General features: G+C 47.0%; 1 protein-coding gene across 1 annotated transcript in view; it reads right to left on the reverse strand.

The window, feature by feature from the left end:
• Positions 1–4,641, reverse strand: part of LOC147206696 (A disintegrin and metalloproteinase with thrombospondin motifs 20) — a 94,291-nt gene extending 89,650 nt beyond the window's left edge. The window contains exons 1-2 of the mRNA XM_086108209.1: positions 2,902–4,641; positions 2,465–2,814 (exon numbers count right to left, since the gene is read on the reverse strand). Coding sequence (XP_085964335.1) covers positions 2,465–2,814; positions 2,902–2,992 — 441 coding nt within the window. The 5' untranslated portion in view covers positions 2,993–4,641. The remainder of the gene's footprint in view (positions 1–2,464; positions 2,815–2,901) is intronic.
• Between the last annotated feature and the right edge of the window lie 5,333 nt (positions 4,642–9,974).

A 9,974-nucleotide genomic window follows, 5' to 3' on the forward strand; every position in this document is an offset into this window, starting at 1 on the left:
GGGGGATCATCAAACACCTGCTTTTGACCGAAGTGAAGCAGGATTTACAATGCTAGTTCGCAGTCCCGATTTAATACCTCTAACCTGATTTATTATTTTTTTAAACACATTCATGCACCCTGCAAACTGATAACACGATAAGTTGTCCACTGTCGTAACCGCTGTCCCTGAAAGGGTTCATTTCTATTTCATGTACATGGAGTGACGCATGTCCAACTTGGTTGTGTCACAAAACACCTGAGAGTACTCACAAAAGCAGCGCCCAAATGAGCACGTAAATAACGCGAGTGTCAAGTGTCGGTGTCATTAAAGTGTCAATTCCGGGCATTGACAAGTAAAGTCACCAATAATACATGAAAGATAGAAATATGAAATGTTTTATAGTTGGCCTGGGCTGATACTTTCCATCTCTTCTTATTTGCTTGGGGTTGCTTTCCTGACTCCGCTGCTAACGTGGGCCAAAATTTTGTAAAATTGTTCAGTTTAGCTTTCATATTATGAAAGCATATAGAGAAATAAAATTCCGAGTAATTTGGGGCTTTGTCTTTTTTCAGTTTTATAAACTTATTTTTCTATTTAATAGAATTTTTTTTTGTTATTTAAAAAGAGTATTCTGAAAAACGGGGAAAAAAAAATATTCCAACAAGCAGGAAATTTTTTTTTCCGAAAAACAGAAAAAAACAATCTTTTAAAAAAAGAAAATAATCAAAAAGAAATGAAAAAACATATTCCAACACCAGAAAAAATATTCCGTCAAACAAAACAAAACATTTTGAAAAACAAAAACTGAAACGTTTTAAACAAAGCCCCCAAAAATCACTTTTTCTCCAAGTGAATACAAATTCCGCACTTTATGCATCAAAAACAGAACGCGTCCCATTGCTTCTGTCATTTTTTTTTTCACACTACTGCGATAACACAGATAATCATGACAATTCTGCAAATGATAATCACGATATGAAACGTTGATATCGTTTCATCGAGTGGACGCACGCACAGTCTAATGATGCCCGATGCCAGCTCTTTCTCCCAAACGCTGCCTTTGCAAAGATAACATGGCTCACTTCTGATGAGCTATGACTTGGAACAACATGTTTATTCTTGCGGTTGTCGCTGTACATTTTGCCTCTCGCGTGCCACTGAGCGAGGGAAGCAACATTCTGCACGGGCAGCAGCTTTCAGTGTGACGCATTCCAGGTCGACACCACCGTAAGCAACAACCACCACAACGTCCTGATCATCAGGAGGTGACGCCGAATCTTTCCAAAGGCGAAATTCTTGCCCGGCTGATTCCTATTCACTTAACCTGTTCAGGGTCACTTCATTATTGGAAAATGGTCGACAGACTTCTACTTGGTTTTTGTTTTTCCCACAGTGCTCGTATCAAAATGCAAATGCCACACAACACTGCCTGAGCTTCGATTCAAACGTCTTGACTGCGAGGCAGGCGTGCGGGCCATGACTCCATCGAGTTGTTCTGTCATTGGTGTCACAGGTGAGCGGGAGCCTATCCCAGCTGATGAGGCAAGAGGGTGCACCCTGCCTGAACCAGAGGCCGGTCTACAAGGCACATACTGACAAGAGACCCGCTCGCATTTACTGTACTTTCACACTCATTAAGCTAACAGGCTTGTTTAGAGTCCCTGTCTTTCATGGCTGTGCCCAACCATGTCTTTGTTGGTCTCTATGGTGTCAGAAAGACACGTTTGGATTATTTTTGTAGCTGTAAATAAGAGATGAAAGAAAAATAGCCACCGACAATATTAACACTCCACGGAGAGATTCAAACGCAAGACGTCTCAACTACGAGGCATAAATAAGAGCCGCTTTTCGCAACGCAACAGAGTAGAAACAATCATGTACTACGACGGTGATTCGCAACCATGACAGCCTTAACCCTGGAGAACCCAAGAACCCTTTTCTTCCTTGGAAAATGATGAATTTTACATTCAATGACTGCTATATGTTCAATGAACGCCAAAGTATGTTTTTTTCCCCCCAAATATTTAATGCTTTAATCCTAATTTACAATTAGGGCCAAATTTGACCCTTTGGGATTTAAGGGTAGCACTTGAGTAGCAGAATTTATAGGGGCTTCATTTGACCCTCTGGGTTCTCCAGGGTTAAAACTGGTCCCAAATGTTTTGCTTTTTCAATGCCACAGATGACGTGCACAACAACATTAGATGGGAGAAGGTACACAAGTGACCTATGAATGCACTTTTCATCACATTTTTTGCTTGGAGTGGGTGGGGGGGGGGTGGGGGGGGGGGTGCAGTGAGATTTACCTAATGTAAAATATGTGACGGCTTAATCGGGTTGAGAAGCTCTGACTAACAACCTGCTGCCCTGCAACCTTGCACTAGACTACATCTTGATGGACGACACGCACGGGTGCAAACGGAGTTGCAGCGAGAGGGCGGGGGGATGGGGGGGGGGGTGGTCGGTCCAAGCGGGTACTCACCAGGCCAGTGCACAGGCTGAACACCGCCGGCTGCTCCTCTCGGGAGTTGACGTGTCCTCGGAAGAAGCAGTGGCGCATGTCAGCGGCCTCCTGCGACGGGCTCTCCTCGGCCGCTCCCAAGTGCGTGACCGCGTAAGCGGGCGCGATAAAGTCCGAGTGCGCGCTCAGGTTGAGATGGAAGCGTTGTCCGAACGCCTCGATCCGGTAGTGGAGCCGCGGCACGGACAGCTCGTCGTTTAAACTCCTGCGTCGCCGCCTGTAGTGCAACGTGTGCGGGAAGGACTCTCCGAAGTCATTGACCCGCAGCGGGCTGGTGATTTCGTACGATGACAGCTGCTTGATGAAGACTTCTGCGGGGGAGAGAGCGGCGGGGATTGCACAACCGAGGTGTCACAACTGCCGATGTGCTCTACAGTGGTGGAAAACTCAAGTCGTACCTTGTTTGGGATGCAACCGGTACTGCGCGGCGAGCCGCACAAGCGCTGACAGATGACACGCGAGTCCCACCAGCCAGATCGCACACTGCATGATTCCCACGGCGGTGCTGTCCGCGGCGGCCCCTTCGTCGAGCTCCCCCTCCTCCCTCCCCCCCTGCTCCCTCTCTCCTCGTCCCCCAGGCCGGCTTGTCAGCAGCGGCAGGTCTCCGTATTGACGGAGGCTCTTCGCTGCAGCGCAAGACCCGCGTCGTGCGCGCGCCTCATCGCATTGCCGCCCACCCCCCTCGCCCCGAAAAAGTAGCGGCCCGGACTATTTATTTATGACACATGCATCCCACCCCCCCCTCAAATGCACACACACTCACACACACACACATCCAGACACTTGTCTCTCCCCCCTTGCAGGGGAGTTAGCCACCCGGTGCAAACTAGAGAGTGCGCGCTGAAAGGAGGGAGCCGTGCCAAGTATGCTTCCCCTCAGCCATCCCCTCCTCGACCACCCTGCGCAAGCCCAAGATGTGCGCACACATACACATGCTCACACAGCAAAGCAACAAAGCAACGCCCCCTCCGGCCACTACAGAGCCAATGGTGAGAGGGAGAGAGAGAGAGAGAGAGAGAGAGAGAGAAAGGGGAGGGGGGGGGGACGGGGGTTCGGCAACAGCTCCATGCGTGGGGCCAGCCTTGTGGACTGCATGTACGCAAATCCGATGAAAACATTTTGTGATGCACAATGCCATGAATGTGGAAGTGGTAAATGTTAACGTGCCCCATCAACAAGGCGACACACATGTTCTTGGCATTACTTCCTTGTAATCAAGTGTTACGATAACACTAAGGGCTGCTTTTCGTGACTGGAGCGAATCCGGCGGAAATCTATGCAAGGGGAGCCGTGTTACAGTTGTTGGCAATTCCACAGCCACGCACAAGCCGGCGGATTTTAAAAAGGGCAGTTGGCACCGTTGTTGGCGTGAACACAGCCGACGCCATTGGGCGCCAGTCGATTTGATGTTCGGAAGATGAATGAATGAATGTTGTTCTATTTTTGAATGAAGGGCATCTGACATCAATGCTTGTGTTAGGATCAACCAGCATTTCTGCATACACCATCTACGAACATTTTCTTCACAAAAATATCTTCTCTGCAGTCCCACTAGTCTAAACCTGCCATTCTGATCAATGTTGCGTATATGGAATATGAGTCAAGCAGTAAAATCCACTCGTTTTTTTGTTGTTATTTTTTTCCATCTCAGGGGGCGGCCACTTTTTTTTTTTTTTTTTGCCACTTGCTGTCGACTGAAAATGACATCACTCTTGCTCAGGGCTCAGTTTCAGAAAACAGGTGAGTCACTTTATAAAACCCTATACATTTTGCACTGATATCACCGATATACGACATTTATGCTTTTTTTTTTTTAAAATACATTTTTTGCGCAAATACTTCCAGTAATATAAACATCAGCACCACAACTGCTCAAGTTATTCCAAATCATTTGTCTCCCCTTTACAAGGAAAACAAGGATCAAGTTTAGTATTCCAGTCCTATTACATGACTTGCACGGCTCAGATGCGGCATATAATGTCAATTAGTTGGAATATGAACTTTTTCTTCAATCTGTAAGGATTTAGGGGCTTGGGACTGTTGCATAACTTCCCAAGGGACCCAAACAGTCATTTTCTTTGGGGGTGGGGGGGGGGCTATTATTTCAGTTATAATGATCACTTGTGGGAAAAGGAAGCCAATCAAAGGCCAAAATAAAGAGAGCGGAAGGCATCATGCAGCCATCGCTCACTGTCGCCTGCCAGAGGAAGTCGATTCGCTCGGCCACCACGAGGCACTCAGCTTGTCGTTAATCATTTGGGACACGTTGAAGTCTTGTGCCAAGTTGATCGACGGAAGAAAAGGACTTTTTTGGGGAGGGGGTGGGGGGGCATCCTTTTGAAGGGCCACGTCGTAGCATTGTGACTCTTTTGCTGGACTCACCGGAAAGTATTTTGTCTTTTAAGATGCAGAGCTTCCTGGCACACAAAGCAAGCAATGAATGCGACATCTCCGAACCGATTACCGTATTTTCCACACTGAAAGGCGCACTGGATTATGAGGCGCACCTTCAATGAATGGCCTATTTTGTCATTTTTTACGCGTTATATCTACAATGCGTCCACTAGCTGGAGCTCAAGGAAATGCCAACAGAACACCACACTACACCCTGATTTATATAGCGACGATCAGATGTCAGCACTGTAAAACGTATTCAATAAAGCAACACTTTTCCAACAGTTCACTTAACCAACAGCAAGTTATAACATTGAGTCCTTAACGTTGAGCTCTCTTGCCGCTGCTCTATTTCCGTGTTCAACTGCGAAACCGATCGCCTTAAGTTTGAACTCTGCGTTGTAAGCATGTTCTAGCGAGGAGCAATTTTGGGGTTGACAAATTACCGTAATGGCCATACACAAGTGGCATCGGATTTGAAGGCGCGCCGTGAGCTTTTAAGAAAATGGAAGGCTTTTCGGTGCGCCTTTTAGTGCGGGAAATACGGTACCAGCATAACGTGGGTCTGCCTGAACAAGTGCGCTATTACTTCCCTCAGCTCAAACCCACTCGGTTCTGAAATACTGCAATTGTTCGGCAGCTACGGCACTCAATAGATCAAAAATTTCAGGGCCTGGTCTCACCGGAGGTACTTATCGTCCAACCGGACGATATTATCACCTCAACCCCTGGCTCAGGGGCATATTTGCATGGCACCCATGGTGATTGTTATGACAGCCGTGATGTCTCGACAAGTGATGTCGTCCTTGATTAACTCACGAATTGGTTTCCCATTGAAAAAGTTTCCCCTGTTCAAAGAAGATGAGGATCTTGGGTTGTTTTACTAAGACGCAAACATCAGCTTGAAAAAAATCCTTTATAAATTGAACCTGGTCACGGTTCAAAGAGGCCACCGTAGTCGCACACTTTTTCGACAGAATCTCTTCCTTGCAACTCCTGATTTCTCCCTGCGGCCAAACAACAAATGTGTTTTCGGGTCTCACATCTTAATGTCACCACTGGCTGTTGAAAATGTCCGTTCGACGTTTTTGTGAGCTTTGGGGTAATGCTACCGGCCGGGAGGAACAAAAAACTGCGAGCAAGTGTCCACTCATGAGAGGTAGTCATTGTTACATTGAAACGTATGCCGTCTCTCGGCACAGACATTCAACAATAAGCCATGATTGAGGGAGCCCCCCCCCCCCCCCCCACACAGATTTATGTTTCTGGTGGTAAAGCGGTCTGAGCCAGCGGTTTGTGGTCTGTTTTGTTTTTTGGACATGCCACGCTGTAAATTATCGTTGCTTGTCGGTTGCGATCGGAGAGTAAATGCTTCAGTGTGGCTTACAGAAGCGTCCTTTGAAAAAAGTACACAAGGACCACCCTCAGACCTGCCACACACCCAGTGACACTACTGACTATGACTGGACTTGACGATCACAAGCAAATTACAGTTGGAGACTTAACACCTGCACGCCTGCCGACGGACCCAAGTACGCATCCAACCAACTCGCTGCAATGGAAAAACGGACGCCTGTGGTGTTCTCGTAGCAAAATTGGTTTTGCAGATGGTTGCAGAAACTTGTACAGCGCGTGACAGTTCAGCCACATTTGCCCTCGTCGCTCAGTGTGCTGTGGGCCTAAGCGCTACTTCCGAACTAACATCGCAGCAGAATACATTTCTTCATGCTGTTTGGCCAACCAGAAGTGTCAGGGTGTTGTTTTCTTTGTTTCATTGCTCGCAGCATGATTACACAAACACGAATAGGAAGATGTTTATAGCGTTTGTGGGAAGATTGCGCAGTTTTTGGATACTTGGGCTTCATGATAATGAGGGGGGTGCGGGGGGGGGGGGGGTTAGAAGGTCTGTTCCAGATGTGCAGCACGTCAAGCATAATAAGCACTGCGGGGATTTGGACTCTTTGGATCCCGTACGGCAAACAGGTGCCAAGGACTTGAACCATCATTTGGGCTTCATACCCGTTTTTACTAACCAGTTTCCATGGCGCCCGTGGCATACTTTAAAGTAAACCATGTGAGCGCAGTCAAGCTTGTTTGCATTGTTGCGACTATCAGTACGCTCATCTGCGACTGTGCTCTTCTTGATTCCCCACCATCTCGAGGGACATGACACAAGGTTTCTGTCTTGTGTGTTTATAATAGACTTTCTTGGAATCCTCAAATTCGGAGGGAGCGCCCCCCGGTACAAAAGGTCCAAGCTGTTTTGTTCCTGTGGATTAAAGACTAATGGCTGCGAGTTGTGCAAATAGCACTTAGTCCCCGTTGCGTTGGGAAACGCATCCATTTCTCCCACAGATGTGGCAAACGCGGCTTTCGTCATCCTCGGGCTGAGGTCATTGCTTGAAAGTAAGATCACATTACTACAAATGGCAAAACGGCCGGGCGGTGTTTTAGGGGGTGTTCAAGGTTCTCACGCGTGAAGAATCTCTGGCTCTGGTATATTGTGCAATCCTCTCCAACAGAAGGTTGACCCGTAGGATGAGGCGGGGGGATTAACCCTTTCAGGGACAGTGGTTACTACAGTGGACAGCTTATCAGGTTACAGGGTGCATGAAAGGGTTAAGGCTCCTGGATCTTCTTTTAGACTTTTGGCAACAAGAATCACACCGGGCTAAACATACTGTCATTGATATGGACTCTTCCCGTCCAGTCAGTAATAACAGTCGACAATCACAGGTCGGTTTGCATTCTAACCAATACCGAGAATGTTGAGAAACCGTTTGGTTTATGGTGCCTTCACTTTCCATAAAAGGTCGGTCGTCTCAAAAGGATTGACCGCTTTGACCAAATTCAGTCCTGTTTGCCAAGGAAACGCATTATTTGTTCTGTAGGGAATCATGTGGTGAGCACGAAAGCCAAACAGCCAGAGGTTCTGGATTCAAATAGCTACTGGGGAATTCTTAAGCGGTTAAAAAAATAAATGGATGTCTGGGTCTCGATCTGTGTTCCTCCTGAATGTGAAGTTGGGTTCTCTTTTAGAGGGGAAAAGTCATCTCAGATTCAGGGCATCCCCCATCACACTTGCGTCAGCCTCGAACTTTGGCAAGGCACTAAGTGAAGAAGTGAAACGATTCCGGAGCCACTTTCCCTCTCGCAGTTCAATGAGTTTGAACCCCGCCCCCCAGTCAAAACAGCGATCTATCCCCCCTGATACACATCAGAGTCTTTCCTTTAACCGCCTCGTTAAGCAATCTTGTAACCTTTTTGCATGCCTGCATGTTTTCAAGATGGCAACATGAGCGCCGACAGGAGGAGAGCGAGCCAAAAACAGCGATTCGTCCAAGCGTTTTGTTTGACAATCAGATCATCTGAACAAGAGTTCGTGAAAACGATTGGGGTTGATCGCAGGTGCAGAATTAGACTGCAACTGCCTGTACAACAACGTGGCGTCGTGTCACAGGTTTGGATCATCTGAGGATCAGCATGAATGGAAGTCACTGGGGTGCGGACAGCGCCGTCACTCTAGAAGTTTCCATAACAACCCCCCCCCCCCCCCCACGCTTCTTTGGGCCGTTCAGGGGGCTCTCATGGTGCAGTGATCAAGGAGTTTGGCCACCTGAGACTTGTGTTGGCTTGCATTGCAGATTAAGCTCCCACCACCCGCTAAAGACACTTTGCCCCCCCCCCCCACCATCACAATGAGACTTTCAAAGCCACAGAATTCTTTCTGTGGTCTTTCAACACAGTAGTCCATCAACTTCTTTTCTTGCTCCCATTGAGCGTGCCGGTGTCTGTCAAGAGTCCCGCTGACAGCAATAAAACAAGGTCAAAGTGGCGGTCCTTCTATCTTGGTGACGAATCATCACTTATGGCAAAATAATGAAGATTACCGTTTTTGCTGAGAGCAAGCGGACAAAAAAAAAAAAGAAAAAAAAAAAGAGCAGCTGGATAGAATTGACTCAACCTCACGGCCTTCACACAGAACTTGGTGTGTTTTGACATCACAACCGGCCGAGCGGCCCGACAACTGGGCATTTCTGTAAAAAATTGCGTTGTGCTTAAGGGAATTACTTCAAGACCTTATGAGAAATAGACACTAGACCAGGGGTAGGGAACTCCGGTTCCTCGAGAGCCAGATCCTGCCTGCCAACACACCTGATTCAATTGGTCATGATCATTTCAGGCATCGACAGCGCTTGCTGATGAGCTGATCGTTTGAATCAGGTGTGTTGCAGTAGAGAGAGATCCAAAACAGGCAGGATACGTCTCTCGAGGAACCGGAGTCCCCTACCCCTGCACTAGACATTAAGAAACGAAAAGCTGGTAATAAATGTTTTCCAACTATTGTATGTAAATGACCAAAATTACAGAGTTAAATAGAGCAGTATACCAAAATTAGCGTCAACCACAGCATTATCGAATTTCCGAATGGGAATAATTCGAAAATAAGTCTGATTCTGATACTGAACTATGATCCCATGAGGTCATATGAGCACAAAGGGACAAATCTCTCGTCTTGTAGTTTTAACAATGGCAACATCAAAACTGTCTTCAATGCAGCACATACATTGAGCGCAATCATCCCGAACGGGTTGCATGTCGAGAGCAGCAGACTGTGACCCTGGTCGCTTCAATCTGACTTTTAATAATGTGTCTACAAGGCAGAATCAATGACAGAACAACATGGTACCAAGAGCGCAACCCTGCGGGATGCCATGTCACGGAGGCTCCATGTCTGACATGAACTGACCCATGGAGAACAAAAGACACTGGCAATACGTAGGAAGACCAGAACCACTGCAACGGCAGAACAGAACACTCAACAGAATGATACAAGCAATCATACCAAACCTTCAACAGCAGCAGAGTGAAGTTAAGTGAAATCTGAGATTTGACCACATTTCTCAGGAAAACCTCTTAAGCGACAATACTTCGAACTGTGAGGCTTGCATAGCTTTTTCCATGACTTTTGATGACTAAGACTTCCATAGTGGGCTAACAGAGCAATTTTTAAAAGAGTGAAAATCCTGTTTTACCCTTTCATGCACCAATATCAATAACCTGTAACAACCTGATA

Source organism: Hippocampus guttulatus, chromosome 4 (assembly GCF_054856545.1).
Source record: "Hippocampus guttulatus isolate MCC_2025c chromosome 4, RoL_Hgut_1.0, whole genome shotgun sequence".
NCBI classification, from domain to species: domain Eukaryota; kingdom Metazoa; phylum Chordata; class Actinopteri; order Syngnathiformes; family Syngnathidae; genus Hippocampus; species Hippocampus guttulatus.